Below are 18,140 nucleotides of genomic sequence, written 5' to 3'. Positions count from 1 at the left end.
TTACATGTTACGTTTATATTTTTGTTCAGTATATTTCAGGTTCAGAGAGAAGACCCAAAGCAGACAACGTTAGGTTCAACTATGCTTGATGTGACAGTTTACAAAGACAACTGTATTATATTGTGTATTTCCTGACCGTATTTGACCTGTTTGTGACTTCATGTCACTGTATTTGCCATAGGGGTGAAAATGTCATACCATAAAGTAATTCATAAAGTATGGGGTGGTAGCTCTGTGTTTTCAGTAAACAGCAGAATGAGTGGGGTATCTGTTGTAACTGTCTTTGTTCCCACAGGTAGCCATAGTGAGTAACCAATAGCAATAAGGCCTAAGCAACAGATGGTTTCTCATACAAACCCAATATATTTGCCTCAACCCCCTCCCTCTCTCTAAAACACATCTTGCTAGGGAGAGTCCCCTACTAACCCTCTCCTCTGCACAGCTGGAAGGTACAAGCTACACTTTAATCATCAGCTTAAATTACACCTGAGCACATATCACTTTGCTGCCGGGCAATAAAATACTAGAAACCACAATACTATTCTACTGTACTATTCTGCTTTTTCTCCTCCTTCCTGTTTGAACATGCTGCTCATTATGCCTGCTAAACTGAACAACAGGGACTAGAGAAGCAAGGGTGCGTGTCAATGCTCTTCCCTCAAGTTAGAGGGAATGAAAGATGGAGGCTCCCGAGTGACGCAGCCGTCTAAGACACTGCATCTCAGTGCTAGAGGCATCACTACAGACCCTGGTTTGATTCCAGGCTGTATCACAACTGGCCGTGATTGGGAGTCCCATAGGGCAGTGCACAATTGGCCCAGCATTGTCCAGGTTAGGATTTGGCAGGGAAAGGCTGTCATTGTAAATAAGAATTTGTTCTTAACTGACTTGCCTAGTTAAATAAAAAGAAATAAAAAAGGTCCGGATCACATAGATTTAAACACACTATTCTGACCACCTGCACAACATACCATGAAATGGTTTGTTTATGACTAGGAGATACAAAATGCATGAGACAGGATTTTGGAGGAATTTGAGAGGTTATCCAGACCTAGTCTGGTGATTTGACCTGTTTGACTGTAACTACCTGTAAACTGCCTGGCAGGGAGTTCTCTGTTTGATCAGGGCACTAACAAGTGAGGGGGGCAAAGACAAAGAAAATATGAAAAAATAGGGACCAGAGAAAGAATCCTTATGTACGGATCCCTTTGAATAACCCCACCACTCACCCACCGCAAACAGGAATAATTAATTTACAATAACAAGGCTAAGTTGGGCTGTGATGAGTAGGTGGATCAAGGGAGCAATCACTCACATCACGGCATGCCAGTTATATTTGTGGACATCCCACGCCCACGGTAAACAAAGCCATTGTGGGGGTGTTGTGGAGTATAACTTGCTGAGACATGATGGGAACAATTAGTGTGTGAGAGAACACGGGCACGAATCTCCAAGGGAGGCCAAGGAGAGTGAATTCTGTAATACCACAGGAATATGATGAAGACCAGGAGATGTTGAAGAAGGGTGAACTCTTCAAGGTGTCTGGGGTGAGAGTGAGGCATCCACAAATGAAAGTGTTTGTACTGTATTATGTTGCTAAGTAAAAAAATAATATCACAAACTATTGTATGTTAAATTCCAGAGAAGGGGATAATACTTCACTTCAGAATGTAAAGGAGAGTTTATGCTTGATGATATTTAGGTTATGATGACAACACGCCACAGATAGTGATATGAGTGTTTGACAAATGGGGTCTTAACAGTTATTACACCATTTAATCTCTCCCATGGCACAGCAAATGTCCTCTAGTGTCGTTAGGCATCATAAATATGTCTGAATGCACTGAAAGGGGGTCTGTAGCCTACTGCAGCTCCACATTCCTTCCCAAGGGAATGTGGTAAATCCAGAGGATTTGGGAAGCGTGGAATTCAGGGGAGGTCCTGATGGGATTACTGAATTATGGGATTGTTGTATGGAGGAGGCCTGGGGGGAGAGCAGGCCCCTCGGCTACATTGTAGTGTCTGAGGGAGGAGAAGGGGGACATGGGGTGAGGAGGTGGAGAAAGGGTGGGAATGAGGAACGGTGAGGGGGGGGGGGGGAAGGGAACGCCCCACTCACACGGAGCACAAAGCTAATCTGAGAGTTGGACCGACCTGAGGAGAAAAACAAGAGTCGTCATCTCTTCCTGTTTGTGAACTGGATTTCAATAGGAGCGTGTGCTTCGTCCGGTACAGCACAGGCCACCTACAGTTGAAGTTGGAAGTTTACATACACCTTAGCCAAATACATTTAAACTCAGTTTTTCACAATTCCTGACATTTAATCCTAGGACAAATTCCCTGGTTTAGGTCAGTTAGGGTCACCACTTTATTTTAAGAATGTGAAATGTCAGAATAACAGTAGAGAGAGTGATTTATTTAAGCTTTTATTTCATTCATCACATTCCCAGTGGGTCAGAAGTTTACATACACTCAATTAGTATTTGGCAGCATTGCCTTTAAATTGTTTAACTTGGGTCAAACGTTTCAGGTAGCCTTCCACAAGCTTCCTACAATAAGTTGGGTGAATTTTGGCCCATTCCTCCTGACAGAGCTGGTGTAATTGAGTCAGGTTTGTAGGCCTCCTTGCTCGCACACACTTTTTCAATTCTTCCCACTAATTTTCTATAGGATTGAGATCAGGGCTTTGTGATGGCCACTCCAATACCTTGATGTTGTTGTCCTTAAGCCATTTTGCCACAACTTTGGAAGTATGCTTGGGGTCATTGTCCATTTGGAAGACCCATTTGCGACCAAGCTTTAACAACTTGACTGATGTCTTGAGATATTGCTTCAATATATCCACATAATGTTCCTCCCTCATGATGCCATCTATTTTGTGAAGTGCACCAGTCTCTCCTGCAGCAAAGCACCCCCACAACATGATGCTGCCGCCTCCATGCTTCACGGTTGGGATGGTGTTCTTCAGCTTGCAAGCCTCCCCCCCTTTTCCTCCAAACATAATGATGGTCATTATGGCCAAACAGTTCTATTTTTGTTTCATCAGACCAGAGGACATTTCTTCAAAAAGTACGATATTTGTCCCCATGTGCAGTTGCAAACCGTAGTCTGGCTTTTTTATGGTGGTTTTGGAGCAGTGGCTTCTTCCTTGCTGAGAAGCCTTTCAGGTTATGTCGATATAGGACTCGTTTTACTGTGGATATAGATACTTTTTTTTACCTGCTTCCTCCAGTATCTTCACAAGGTCCTTTGCTGCTGTTCTGGGATTGATTTGCACTTTTTGCACCAAAGTACGTTCATCTCTAGGAGACGGAACGCGTCTCCTTCCTGAGCGGTATGACAGCTGCGTGGTCCCATGGTGTTTATACTTGCGTACTATTGTTTGTACTGATGAACTTGGTACTTGAAGGCGTTTCAAAATTGCTCCCAAGGATGAACCAGACCAAATAATCTGTCTGTAAACAATTGTTGGAAAAATTGTTGGAAAGATTTGTGGAGTGGTTGAAAAACGAGTTTTAATGACTCCAACCTAAGTGTATGTAAACTTCCGACTTCAACTGTATGCTCACTGCTCTGACCTGCTGTCACACAAACAATGTCAACCGCTTTCGTTTCACTCTACTGGCAGCGACGACCAAAGCAAAAAATAAGATCTTCAAAGATAAACAGTACGTGCGGAGAGGCATTCTTCTTATTTTTTGGATCAACATTTATTTCTGACTCTAAGGAAGTACAAATTTGGCAGTGTGTATTATTCCATGATAAAAACACAGCAGGCTTTTCAACTTAAATTTTCATCTAACCTAGTAGGGTATAAGGATCACGTATTAACAATAGAAATATAGATGATATCTCCTGCCCTCGGCAAGTTTTTCTATGCTAATATGAAGTGGACAGTGTAATGCCATGTACGTTCAGATACAGAGAGCGAGGGCCTCATCAGTTGTTTGTGTGATATAGAATTTTCAAGGCTTCTATGAATGACATCAGGCTCTGTACATTAATGCACCGACATGAGCCACTGTCCCCTGCCACAGCTGTTCCAAACCCTCCTCCAATTAATATCGAAATGATCACCATCCCTCTGGAATGCAGGGGTAGAGGCTCTTTGTATTGGCTTATCAGCTTGGATTATCAGATAGAAGGCAGACAGTAATGTACCAGTATTAAAACAGAAATAACACAATAGCAAGTCATACGCCACAAGGTATGGAGCTAGTAAACAATGTTTATCTTGTTAATCTATCTGCATCTCTCTCACTCTACCTCCTGGCTAGTGGGGCACATACATTAGCACAAAGCATGGCTCTTCAGAAAGAAAAGGGGAAGTAGGGACATAGAGAGAGCACTGTGGAAGCAGACACACAGAAGATCCTTTAGGGAGGTCTGCGGGCTAGGGACAGAGCATTGATAGGGCTGTGTGTGTGTGTGTGTGTGTGTGTGTGTGTGTGTGTGTGTGTGTGTGTGAAGAGAGAGCTGTGTTAAGGGGCCCCAATAGAACCAGGGAAGCCCTAACATTTAGGGGGCATTTTGGGGATTCAGGGCTTGAGGTTTCATGTTGAGGTACTCCAGCACGAACACCTGCAGGATCTTGTTGAGGTTCTCGATGGTGGAGCGGTCCAGGTTCTGCTCGTTGTCATCAAACGTGTGCCACACAGAGGGGAAGGGGGTGGGGATGAGATGGAGGACGTGCACACCTGAGAAGAGACCAGAATACAAAGCTCATTAGTACCCTACAGAACACAGCCAAGCTTATGTCAGACGCAGTGTGTTAGTTTACCTCTGTTGAGGAATGGCATGTGGTCATCCTGCACCGGACCCACAGGCATACCGGGCCAGAAGTACTGTACATTGTTTGGATGGTCCTTCAGGTGGCCCGTGTTGTGCAAACGACGCTCTGAAAAGAGAAGGAACATTCAACATAGTGCAAGAAAGAGAGAGACGGACAGCGCGAGCAAGGCTGATAGAGTAACAGAGATCAGAGGGTGAGTGCTCACCGATGTTCTGCATTCTGGTGAGCCACCGGGCAGTGTTGGGGAACTGGTTGCCAAAGCGTGGGCTGGGGCCTCCAATCAAGTCTAAGAGCAAAAACAGGTCCTGGAGGGCAGGGAGAAAGAAGGGAAGAAGAAGAGGAGGGTGAGGAGAGGAAGAAATTGAAGACAAAGGATCCCCTCAGCTCAGTGTTTGAGAGGGTCCACCAGCCAGGTCTCATGGGAAAGTCATTCTCCACAGCCTGGAGATAACTCCCTGAAACACCACTACCTCGAAGCTTTGAAATGAAGGATGACATCATGCTTTCCAACGCGTGGAACACTACCAGAGCCGGTATTATGGGCGGGCTTAGGGGGCCGCCCTCCCATACCTCCTTGCCCGGCCAAATAAAACATTTAAATATTGATAATTTATTTGACCGAGACGAGCGCCGATAGAAAGACGCATCAATCTCAGATAAACCATCCGAGCGAGCGAAACAGTGCCCCTCTCTGTATTATTCTGATATTTCTTCATTTCTTCCTTTTTACTTTTTGGATTATGTGTGTATTGCTAAGTATTACTGTATTGTTTTGTATTACTGTATTGCTAAGTATTACTGTATTGTTTTGTATTGCTAAGTATTACTGTATTGTTTTGTATTGCTAGGTATTACTGTATTGTTTTGTATTGCTAGGTATTACTGTATTGTTTTGTATTGCTCGGTATTACTGTATTGTTTTGTATTGCTCGGTATTACTGTATTGTTTTGTATTGCTAGGTATTACTGTATTGTTTTGTATTACTGTATTGCTAGGTATTACTGTATTGCTCGGTATTACTGTATTGTTTTGTATTACTGTATTGTTTTGTATTGCTCGGTATTACTGTATTGTTTTGTATTGCTAGGTATTACTGTTTTGTATTACTGTATTGCTAGGTATTACTGTATTGTTTTGTATTGCTCGGTATTACTGTATTGTTTTGTATTACTGTATTGTTGGAGCTAGAAACACAAGCATTTCATTGCACCTGCGATAACATCTGCAAATCTGTGTACGACCACTAATCTGTGTATTTGATTTGTATGTGTAGCCCATGTATCCGGCATGTTGTACTCTTTTTGGCCAGGCAGCATCAGATACATGGGCTACATACAGTAAGACTCAGGGAACTGTTTTGCTCGCTTGGATGCTTCTCTGGTGAGATTGTTTCAGCCACTTGTGAATCTAAGGAAAGTTGGTGAGTTCACAGTGTCACTGTCTGTAGTGTCAGATAAACATGTTCTCCATTATGGAAGAACGTGCGAAGGTAACCTACTGTTTTGAAGTGATTTGTTTGACAGCCAGACGAATACATCCCCCCCCCCCCCCCCCCCGCCCAAAAATGCCCATCCAACTGACTCATTCTGGTGCTCGTCCTGAACACTAGCACCATGCCAAATTCATGGCCCCTCTCTAAAACACACATACCTCACTGCAGGACTATGAGCCTCTCTGAAACAGTCTCCTTTATCTCTTCCCTGACAGGAATGGTGCTCTATTTGTTTAAACAACAGTAGTACTATCTCTCCATAGCTAGGATACGGCTAGAATACCGAATAACACATCTTATATTTATTTGACATAATGTTATTGTAGATGGCATGATAAACGTCCAAATATATTCCACGACTCAAGCCTCCCTAATGGTTGCTTGTCGAGGCTGAAAGATGTGTTTATAAATCGAACACATGAAGGACAGAGGCTTTAAGATGTCCCACCCCTGCACTGCGACTGGGTGAATATTAGGTCCCCATATGCTGAATTGGCTGAATTTGTGCTTAGTTTGAATATGTGCCTGTAATGCCTGACATACAATGCCATGCAGTTCGTTGGTGTCTGTGGCTCCAGGTGGGTGTGCTGTGTTCTCCATCTTCTGGGCCAGGTGGCGGGAGCCGTACAGGGAGTCTGTAGAGGTCCACTGGAACAGAGCCTCCTCTCCATCAAAGAACAACAGCTGGAGAGACAGGTTGGGATTGGATCCCTGGTAGGGGATGAGCGGGAGAGTGAGACAGAGAGAGAGAGAAAAAGAGAGGTGGGGGCCAGAAAGTGAAAGAGATGTTTATTAGTCACTGCAAACAGTCCTTGGGGAACTACTGGTTTGAACTTTTAGCTTTGCTGCCACCTATTGGTTTAAACAAAACACTGCTATGAAGAAATCGGTATTCAGTTTGTTAATTCAGGGTGGCCTTTGTCACTGTCTGTAGTGTCAGATAAACATGTCCCCTGGCCTGACCCTATGGCTGCCCCTGTCACTCAGGACCCATCCCCTCAGATTGAGGTCAGCTGACCCATGGAGCAGGGCAGCACAAACAGCAATGTGAGGAGGCTCTGTGACTGCTAGGTCCATCTCTTTTCATCTCTCTGCATCCTGCAATTCTTTGTTGATCTTGGCTACAGGTGTGTAAAAACTTTGAGTGGGTTTTTACTAACTTTTCTGATCTAATATTGCTCATCAAACATAAATTATTGTACAGACTAAAGTGGGCACATGAGACAATTCTAAACCTTTCCCCACCTTCAGAGTCTTCAGCTCCTGGTCCAGAGCCCGTACCAGCTCCAACATCATGGCACAGGGTACAGCTGAGTCCGTGGCACCCAGAAACTCGCGCCCATGCCACTGGGGAGGGTAGTACTTGGAGTCGTAGTGGCACGCCAGCACCAGACGGCGCTTGGCGGAAGGGTTGAGGGTAGCGATGATGTTGTTGAAAGTCATGGGACCGTAAGGGGTGTGTGACTCAAACTTGTCCTCCTTAACATCCCAGCCTGCCCTCAGAGAACCCAGAGTGCTCTTGATGTGCTAGTGGGAAACAGACATGTCGCACAATTAAATTGACAAAGCATTGGGGAACACATTGGGAAACGTTTATCCTGCTAACTGACTATAAAGAACTGACTAAATCCCTTCTCCTTCATACACAGTACACTGACGAGTCTAATCACGCCAATGACATAAGTAGACCGCACACAGTCGATTGTTCATGCTGTCAGCCATGGGGATACCGACCTGTTGCGCTGCCAGGCTGCCTGCAGAGTTGGGGTACCGTGACACTAGCAGAGGCCTGAGGTCCCTCTGCCACATCTGGTTCAGGTCTGTGTGTGACAGGACCCTGGTGACGTCACTGGAGCTGAGGGTGCTGGGCTTGTGGCTGATCTAGACAGACAAGTGGAGAAGAGAGAAGAATGCACAAGATAATCAGGATTAGCGGTGCTCTGACAACCACGAGGACAGGAACAAGTGGCTTTTCTTCATTACCACCTGTTTAGTTGAGACAGAGGCCCTGGCAGAGAGGCTGTCATTTGAAAGAGGCACCACGGATGCTCCTCATTAATCACAATCAGTTCAGCCGAGGTAGATTAGTTCAACCTCTCAGAAAGCATTTAACAAAGACAGCCATGCAGGGAAACTAAGACCATGGCTAATCACTACGACCTTGTTCCAATATCTACAGTGTGCAAATGGAAATCTACAGTTTAGAACACTGTGAAAGGACATTGCGCTACAGTTGCAACTTGCACATCTTCAAAGTAGATGTGATGCATTCAAATTGAGGAAGAGGCTAGGCAGGAAATACACATGACGCATAGATCATCAGTCTCTTAATATACTGTAGCTTTGTCGAATATCTAGAGTACAGGACATAGGCTACTGTATGGTTTCAAACTGTCGGTTTACACCTTGCTATACAATCATTTGTATAGTGTGTCTGGCTGATGTCTACCAAGACGAGCTACAATACAACACAGTATTTGCTTTATTGGCCCATTTGCACAGAGATCATTTTCTGTTGTTGTTGCTGTCACAGTACCCAAGCTACATCATTAGACAAGGTTAACCAACCGTTGAAAAACCCAAGGTTACCCAACAATTGAAAAATCCAAAGTGATGCAAGTGAGCTAGTTTATTCTTGTTTTCATATAGGAATGATACACTGTGTGTACATTTATGGTTTGACAAGACTGTTCATGACTGATTTGACAAGGTTGTGTATGCCTGTTGTGAACTCAAGCACCTTTGCTGCGAGACATTTCAGGAGACAAGAGCAATCCCAGATCCAGGAAACATGATTTAAAGGTTTTAAATAAACTGGCAGGTTACTACAGCTGCGGCTTGTGTGAAAGGTACGCTCGCAGGCAGCTCAGAAATATGAAGGGTGCTTGCTAATACATTTCCCCTGCCTCTCACAGGTAGCTTCCCACAGATAAATGATGGAAAGATCTTTTATACCTTCTTGGAAGACCAAGCATATCACAATTATTTTGTAGGCTTGATGATGAGGGAGAAAAACTAAGTCTACAAAATAAGCCTTAATACCATTCTAGGAAGAAACCCATGGACACAAGGTATTGATCATATTCCATTCCACCTGCCCCGATCGTTTTTGTTTGGTCTCAAAGTTCACCTGCCTCTTGTGCAGTGATCCTCTGTTGTCCTGGTAACTGGGACTGAGCGCCAGGACAATAAGTGGTGAATAAGAGAAAAAAAGATGGTGAACAAGAGAATAACACCAACATTTCAACACCCTACCCCTGTAGCCTACACTGTGCTCTGAAGATCAGCAGCTCTCTATTGATTCAGTGTATAATTTGCATGTGGTGATCTGGCCGAGGAGATGATCTGTGTTATGAAACTGATGTCTGGGTTCTCTGGGGCTCAGGCTGAAAGGTCAACATCAATATGAACAGAGCATGGTCTTTATTCTCTCTCCATTTAGCAGGTTCCATTGCAAAAGGTTATAACAGTGTGGGCTAATAACATATTAACACATGGGCTATTAACCAATGAAAAACAGTAATACACTGGTTATGAACCTGCTGATTTATATTTCAATTGGTCACAATTGTGTTTTGTTATAGGATTACCTGTTGAAACATGCCCAGCATAGGCCTACTCTTGTCATTTCTCTGCCAACCATCCCCATGGTTTGATCACAGAGACCTAAAGACAACACTGTGGGGATACTGTATTGCAATATCTCTTTCCAAGATGTGTGCTTTAAGGGAATGGGCTCACACATTGATCTGAGAAAGGGTTAAAAGGGGCTCCACTTTAGATCTATAAATATCAAGATCTGCAATTGGTGGATCAATGATGACTGTGCTGCCATAGCAACGAGACAAAGAGAAGAGAGGATGAACAGCATGGGACCTGAATGGCCAAGCACCCTTTATCTCCAAAGAAATTACACATCTCTTGCAAATGAAGTGTAGGCCTATTAAGGATGCATTAAATGCCATTTGAGGTGAGAGTTGTAAAAACAAACTGTGGTTTATTGTTATTTTGAATGGATTCTATTATTTAAACTACAAACCTGTGAAAATAAATGCTTTGCAATATTATTAAATATAGATACATTCTGCCTGTCTATTGTCTCTATCTCATTGCCTTCTCATCTCTCGTTAGTCATTCATTGCCTTTTTGCCCACCTGTCCCTTTCGAAAATTACAACTTTGTGACATATTCTAAATGAATGTAGGCTATAGCAATCATATATGTTGTGCAATAGAAAGGAGGAATTTAGTAATAACTTTTTTGGTTTTGATAAAAGCAACAAGAACATGCACACAATCATTGCACCGTGTACTGTAATATTTGTTGTAGCCTACCTTATCTTGTGTCCATGGGACCTGTGCTCTCTGTCCATTGATAGTATCGATAAATGTTGCACAAACGCTCACTACATAAAATAAATGTATCAGCGGACTGGAACGACGTTCAGTCATCGCGGCGGTTTCTCTCACTGAACATTCAAAGCTTCTCCTTCCTCTGTAATCTCGGAGCATGTGAAAAACATGAGGGAGGACCAGAGGCATTTTACAGGCGTCACTGTTTGTTTTTTATCCCAAGGCACCACAGAGCAGAGGGTCTATTTATGTGAAATTGCCTTTTTGGTTTCATGTTTGATTTGTTGTGAAGGCTTCAATTCGATTTTGCTGATAATAACATATTAGATCAGAAAAGCTTGCATCTATAAATGTATCTCCATTTTATGAGGCATGGTAATACAAGTAAACGATTGTAAGTTAAAATGTAAGCATAGCCTTTCCAAGTGAATTCGTAATTTACATTTGAGATATTTCAATTAGCCTACTTTCCTATAGTAAAGTAATCAAACTGTGGGAACTGAACTGCGCAGCGACAACAGCGTATGCAGTGCCTTGATCTCCCGCTTGATTTGATGTGGCGCAGGAATAGACTACAGTCATTGGGAAAGCACCCCCAACTGGCACTTGGTCTCATCCCACGTGGGTCTCTTCTGTAAACCAGGAAGTGCCGAGTCCGACTTCTACAAATGACAACAAACATTAATCACTAAAACAGTTGCAATCAGTACGATTGTGGCATTATTTTGCTAACTGTGTAAAGTTTAAACAGCCATTTTTTTAAATATTTTTTTTCCCGTTAAAATTATAAGAAAGAATCATTAAATTCCACATCAATTTACAATACAGAAAAATAGTCCTATAACATATGTATGACCGCTAGGGCTGGGTAATGAAGTTATATCTACAGCAACCCATTACAGACACAGAACGCAGCTACAGTAATATGTTGATAGTGACAATTGGTAACTTTAAAAAAAGTGATAGTGGAATTCTGCTGTGGCATAGCATGTAGTGTTTTTTCCTGACGACAAACATCGCTGATTGATGTGTTGCTGTGTTGTTTTTTATGCAGTTCTTTTATGGTACGGTAGCTAGATGTGTTTTATTTCTACTAAATGTCTTGGTAAGTCACGGTATTTAACAAACTTTAAAGTACACTGAACAAAACATAAACACAACATGCAACAATTGTAAGGTTTCTTCTGAGTTACAGTTCATATAGGAATATATGAATTTCACATGACTGTGAATACAGATATGCGTCTGTTGGTCACAGATGCCTTAAAAAAAACTAGGGGCGTGTATCTGAAAACCAGTCAGTATCTGATGTGACAACCATTTGCCTCATGCAGCGCGTCATCTACTTCGCATAGAGTTGATCAAGCTGTTGATTGTGGAATGTTGTTCCACTCTTCAATGGCTGTGCGAAGTTGCTGGATATTGTGACACAAGTGCACATTTTAGTGTCCTTTTTTTATCCCCAGCACAAGGTGCACCTGTGTAATGATCATAACGTTTAATCAGCTTCTTGATATTCCACACCTGTCAGGTGGATGGATTATCTTGGCAAAGGAGAAATGCTCACTAACAATGATGTAAACAAATGTTTCACTACATTTGATAGAAATCATATTTTTGTGCCTATGGAACATTTCTGGTATATTTTATTTCAGCTCATGAAGCATGGGACCAACACTTTACATGAAACGTTTATATTTTTGTTTACTATACTTTTTTTAGGAGTTGTTCTGCGCGTAGATAGCAAGGCAGGCTGCGCGCAGCAGCTCACAATTATTTGATTGACAGTTCTGGTCGCCTAGTGATGGATGTTAGTCCCCCTTCAGAAATGTCATTCCTTTGCAGACAAGTAAAATAAATGCCTGTTCATATGTCCAGAGAAGGGTTTGTGTCGGCATTTAAAAATAGCCTACCCTAAAAGACAGACAAACAAAGAAACATGCTGTAGCCAAGGCGCATTCAAGGGGCCACATTCCATTATGTCTGAAAGGCGTAATCGATAAAGGCTACCGGTAGCCTACTGCAATTTAATATTATGAGGCAAAAACGAAGATTAGGCTACCCCGTGCTCGCAAGACAGACCTGAAGATACCTCTGTGTCCCGGCGACATCGGTACCATGAATAGGCTAGTATATTCTACACGCAACAGTCCGAAGACTGAACACACAGTTGCATCATTAACAAGGAGTCAGAAGGCAGGCCAGTGCGGGGGGGAGAGAGTTTTGGTAATCTGCATCTCGAAATGTATTGTCTTACATGCCTTGCAAATTCACGAATGTAGCCTAAAGTTAGCATCTTCTTTTCTGGTTTTATTTGAATTACACAACTTTCCCAGGCCTTTATAGCCTATCAATTATAACACAGAAAATAATATGTTTTGTGATAACTGCACTGTGCTTTTAATTAAGTGGGTGAGGGATTTTTCTTAACGTTAAGGATCCCAACTTCGTTTATACGTTTTAACGTTTAAACATTCACCCCCATAGTGGGAAGGATCACATATTCCTATCTGGGTCATCAGGAGGGATCAGCCAATTAATTATGATCGTGCGCAAACATTCCATAACTGCAGGTAGCAGTAAATCGCCAACCTTGGCTTTATACCTGTTGAAACAACACACTCCAGGTGGCAGTAAGCACACTGTCAGTTTGTTTTCCAAATCATAGAAGTAGTAGAAGAAAATTGACTACTAGATGTCCTTAAATTCGCTGCCCGTATGCAGATGCCATAATGGGACAGATACAAAGAAGAGTCCTCTATCATTCTCTATGGGTTAGAGTTAACAAGACCGGATTTGGAAGGAGAGCCAAGCGAGACTAGTTAGCCTACAATTCAATTGACTTTATATCGCTTGTCAACTTAACATTTGGTTATGAAGTGACATTTCAAATTGTCTATAATAACCACAACTTTTATTCTGAACCACTAAATACACCATATACGCTCTCTCCATTCTTTCTCCACTGAAATCAGATCCGTTTGACAGCAGTGGCGGAACAAGAGTTTTATACATGGGGTGGCCAGGGGGTGGCCAAGGCTACTTCAGGGGGTCCATAGACCATGACAGAAAATGTGTGTGTAACCCTAACCTGGCATCTAAGGAGCATGAATTAATCCTACGATTGCTGATTAGAGGTAGAAGTGATAATTCACTTAACCCGGAGTTCTCAATGTGGTAGATAGTGTGGTCCAAAAGGGTTACTTCACTAGAATTCTTTAACATACTATGAATGGTCAGTGTCTCTACCTCGGAACTGCAGCTCAATTTCTTTCTCTCTCTCTCACACACACACACACTGTACTGCACTGTACTCACATACAGGAGAGACTTGGGTCACTCTGTTTTCATTAATATATAATCTGGGTCTATAAGTGTTGAACATCCAAAATATTTTCAGAAAATAAAGCTCAAGCACCAAGGAGATAAGATAGCATTTGTGTGTTACATAAATTTACAAAAAAGTACATTTACCAAAAAACACACTGCAATTTGACATACCAGGTATCAAGCAGAAATGGACTTGAAATGGACAAACTTACAGTATCATATTTATGCTCATATTATGTTAAGTAATAGCAAAGAAAAGTTTTGGAATTGGCCTATTGAAGACCAAATTAAATGTGTGTGACATGATACCCTTTGGATGTATCATTTTAGAATGTCAGTGTACTAGCTAGTACACAGTGCAGGTTTTAATCATGACCAGAGGGACAGCCTAAGTGCCAAATTATCCTAGGTATATTTAAAACAGCATAATTCTACGGTTCTGGTGAGAACTGGCAAAATGTTTCACAAACTCATCCATGTTGAAGGAGCGTGCCCTCCTTGACTCAACACTGAGAATTCCCAGGTGACTTAACCTGTCATCAACCGTTGTTGTCCTAAAGTGGGTTTTAATCAGTTTTCAAGCTGAGGAGTTTCTCTCGCAAGAAGCACTGCTGACTGTTGTAACAACAGAAATCTTACAAAGTCGGAATAGCTCATGGAAGACCTCTTTATAAGGTTCTAGAAACACAACAAAGTCAAGGAGAGTAGATGGTCTGTCTCTTCCACTTTTCTCTCCCATCAAGAAGCCGCTTGGTTTGATGAACCTCATGTTTGAGGTCATCTGAATCAAAGGTCTGAGCAAAGGCAAACAGAGGCTCTTCATTCAAGAATGTTGTACTCTTTGGGTTGAGAGACTGGACCCCTTGCATTATCTGGCAATTCCTCTTTGAAAAACGCCTCTGCAGCTCAGCTGTGAGACTGTCAAGCACCTGATAAAAGATGGCTCTTTGGAAGCTCTCAACATCACTTTGGTCACAATTTTTCTGTCCTACATTGCTCATCAATGAGTCGTGAAATCTTAAGCTTGTTTTAGGCTATCTTTTACACACTGTTTGTATACTTATTTTGCAGTGCTCTGCAATCTCTTCAACCTCTTTCCATAGATCTCCAAAGTAACCCTCACTTCTGTAATGTGTCCGTAAGGGCACCTACTAGATCCACAGCCCTTGCTAGGTCAAGAGAGCTTGATTGGAGCATGTCAGAAAGACATTTGGCATCACCAAGCACTTTACAAAAGGTAACCAAAAGCCCTATGAAATGTAAATGTAAATCTATCTGAGAAAGAAGGCCCCTTGCCTCCACTGATCTATCGCCACTATTTTCAAGTCTGATATCCTGTAGCACTCTTAGAACTGCTGGAAGCCTGTCCCTCAGATTACGGCATGCCATGTATCTGCATGGCCACCTTACATCCATAAGTCTCTGTAGTTCCCTGGGCTGCTGCTGTGGATACAGCTCTTTCTGAACTGCAAGACACTTGAGATGAACGTACGAGCCAGATACAAAGTTATAAAGCTTCTGCAGGAGAGCAAAAAAATTAACTGCCTCAGGTACTGATTTTACAGATTCAAACAATGTGCATTACAGTGCACATAAAATGCAAATCTGGCACTGTTTTAAATCCGTGCAGACACACCAGAATGCTTTCCACTCCCAGGAGTCACGTGTATCCTCTGTCACAGGAGGAGACTGCAGCTATGGAAATATATGTCTCCGAATCCCTGGGGCAGGGATACATTCGGCCCTCCACTTCACCTGCCTCCTCGAGTTTCTTTTTTGTGAAGAAGGATGGAGGTCTGCGCCCATGTATTGACTATCAGGGTATCAATCAGATCACAGTGAGGTACAGCTACCCGCTGCTTCTCATCGCCAGTGCGATCGAGTCAATGCATGGGGCGCGCTTCTTCACAAAATTGGATATCAGGAGCGCTTAGAACCTGGTGCGTATCCGGGAGGGGGACGAGTGGAAGACGGCATTTAGTACCACCTCAGGGCACTATGAGTACCTCGTCATGCCGTACGGGTTGATGAATGCTCCATCAGTCTTCCAGGTCTTTGTTGATGAGATTTTCAGGGACCTGCACGGGCAGGGTGTAGTGGTGTATATCGACGACATTCTGATATACGCCGCTACACGCGCCGAGCATGTGTCCCTGGTGCGCAGGGTGCTTGGTCGACTTTTGGAGCATGACCTATACGTCAAGGCTGAGAAATGTCTGTTCTTCCAACAGTCCGTCTCCTTCCTAGGGTACCGCATTTCCACTTCAGGGGTGGAGATGGAGAGTGACCGCATTTCAGCCGTGCGTAATTGGCCGACTCCCACCACGGTAAAGGAAGTGCAGCGGTTTCTAGGGTTTGCCAACTACTACCGGAGGTTTATCCGGGTTTTTGGTCAGGTAGCGGCTCCCATTACCTCATTGCTGAAGGGGGGACCGGTGCGACTGCAGTGGTCGGCTGAGGCGGACAGGGCTTTTGGTCACCTGAAGGCTCTGTTTACCTCGGCTCCCGTGCTGGCTCATCCGGATCCCTCTTTGCCGTTCATAGTGGAGGTGGACGCATCCGAGGCTGGGATAGGAGCCGTGCTCTCTCAGCCCTCGGGCACGCCACCAAAGCTCCGCCCCTGTGCTTTCTTTTCGAAGAAGCTCAGCCCGGCGGAGCGAAAATATGATGTGGGGGACCGGGAGCTGTTGGCTGTTGTCAAGGCTCTGAAGGCGTGGAGACATTGGCTTGAGGGGTCTAAACACCCTTTCCTCATCTGGACTGACCACCGCAATCTGGAGTACATCCGGGCAGCGAGGAGACTGAACCCTCGCCAGGCAAGGTGGGCCATGTTTTTTACCCGTTTTGTTTTCACTCTGTCCTACAGACCAGGTTCCCAGAACGCTAAGGCAGACGCACTGTCCCGGATGTATGACACAGAGGAGCGGTCCATGGATCACACTCCCATCCTTCCGGCCTCTTGCCTGGTGGCACCGGTGGTGTGGGAGCTGGACGCGGACATCGAGCGGACATTACGCACAGAGCCCCCCCCCCCCCCCCCCAGTGTCTGGGTGCCTGTACGTTCCGTCTGCTGTCCACGACCGTCTGATCTATTGGGCCCACACGAGAGCGTTCATGGAACGTCTGGGGGTCTCGGTCAGCCTCACCTCAGGTTTTCACCCCGAGAGTAACGGGCAGGTGGAGAGAGTAAACCAGGATGTGGGTAGGTTTCTGCGGTCATATTGCCAGGACCGGCCGGGGGAGTGGGCGGCGTTCATCCCCTGGGCAGCACTAACCGCTATCCCTTCCAGTGCGTACTGGGGTATCAGCCAGTTCTGGCACCTTGGCATCAGAGCCAGATCGAAGCTCCTGCGGTGGACGAATGGTTTAAGCGCTCGGAGGAGACCTGGGACGCCGCCCATGTGCACCTGCAATGGGCCGTGAGGCGGCAGAAGGCGAGCGCCGACCGCCACCGCAGTGAGGCCCTGGTGTTCGCACCGGGCAACCGGGTCTGGCTCTCGACCCGAAACATGCCCCTCCGCCTGCCCTTCTGGAAGCTGGGTCCGCGGTTTGTGGGGCCATTCAAAGTCCTGAGGAGACTGAACGAGGTATGCTACAGGTTACAGCTTCCCCCAGATTACTGTATTAATCCCTCGTTCCATGTGTCTCATCAGGCCGGTGGTGGCTGGTCCACTCCAGGAGTCTGAGGTGCGGGAGGTTCCTCCGCCCTCTCTGGACATCGAGGGGGCCCCGGCGTATGCTGTTCGAGCCATCCTGGACTCGAGGCGTCGGGCGAGGAGCCTTCAGTACCTCGTAGAGTGGGAGGGGTACGGTCCGGAGGAGAGATGCTGGGTGCCTGTGGAGGACGTCTTGGACCCTTCGTTGCTGCGGGAGTTCCACCGTCTCCACCCGGATCGCCCTGCGCCTCGTCCTCCGGGTCATCCCCGAGGTCGGTGTTGGCGCGCTGCTGGAGCCGCGCGTCAAGGGGGGTACTGTCACGACTTCCGCCGAAGTCGGTCCCTCTCCTTGTTCGGGCGGCGTTCGGCGGTCGACGTCACCGGCCTTCTAGCCATCGCCGATCCACTTTTCATTTTCTATTTGTTTTGTCTTTGTCTTACACACCTGGTTTCAATCCCCCAATTACTTGTTAATTATTTAACCCTCTGTTCCCCCATGTTTGTTTGTGAGTAATTG

At 44.7% G+C, this 18,140-nt stretch overlaps 1 protein-coding gene across 2 annotated transcripts; it reads right to left on the bottom strand.

The window, feature by feature from the left end:
• Window positions 1-3,691: 3,691 nt before the first annotated feature.
• Window positions 3,692-10,951, bottom strand: LOC115162459 (glutaminyl-peptide cyclotransferase). 2 transcript variants are annotated; one of them, XR_003869555.1, is made up of 8 exons: window positions 10,620-10,951; window positions 8,020-8,166; window positions 7,531-7,812; window positions 6,829-6,996; window positions 4,998-5,097; window positions 4,781-4,897; window positions 4,468-4,697; window positions 3,692-4,433 (listed from the first exon to the last, which is right to left on the bottom strand). XR_003869555.1 is itself a non-coding variant. In XM_029713772.1 (7 exons), the coding sequence occupies exons 1-7, from the start codon at window positions 10,824-10,826 to the stop codon at window positions 4,519-4,521; spliced, it is 1,200 nt and encodes a 399-aa protein (XP_029569632.1). In that variant the 5' UTR covers window positions 10,827-10,949; the 3' UTR covers window positions 3,692-4,518. The 2 variants fall into 2 exon arrangements, 1 of the variants encoding a protein (XP_029569632.1); XM_029713772.1 differs by having other exon boundaries at window positions 3,692-4,697; window positions 10,620-10,949.
• Between the last annotated feature and the right edge of the window lie 7,189 nt (window positions 10,952-18,140).

Source organism: Salmo trutta, chromosome 25 (genome assembly GCF_901001165.1).
Source record: "Salmo trutta chromosome 25, fSalTru1.1, whole genome shotgun sequence".
Classification (NCBI taxonomy): Eukaryota; Metazoa; Chordata; class Actinopteri; order Salmoniformes; family Salmonidae; genus Salmo; species Salmo trutta.
The sequence above is the reverse complement of the archived record's forward strand: the minus strand, read 5'-3'. Positions and strand labels throughout refer to the sequence as shown.

Coding starts and splice junctions, on each gene's coding strand:
- LOC115162459 (XM_029713772.1), bottom strand. CDS start 10,826: ATGCCTCTGGTCCTCCCTCATGTTTTTCACATGCTCCGAGATTACAGA. Junction 8,167..10,619: donor TCCCATGGACACAAGATAAG/GTAGGCTACAAC, acceptor TTGTCTGTCTAG/ATCAGCCACAAGCCCAGCAC. Junction 7,813..8,019: donor GCAGCCTGGCAGCGCAACAG/GTCGGTATCCCC, acceptor GTTTCCCACTAG/CACATCAAGAGCACTCTGGG.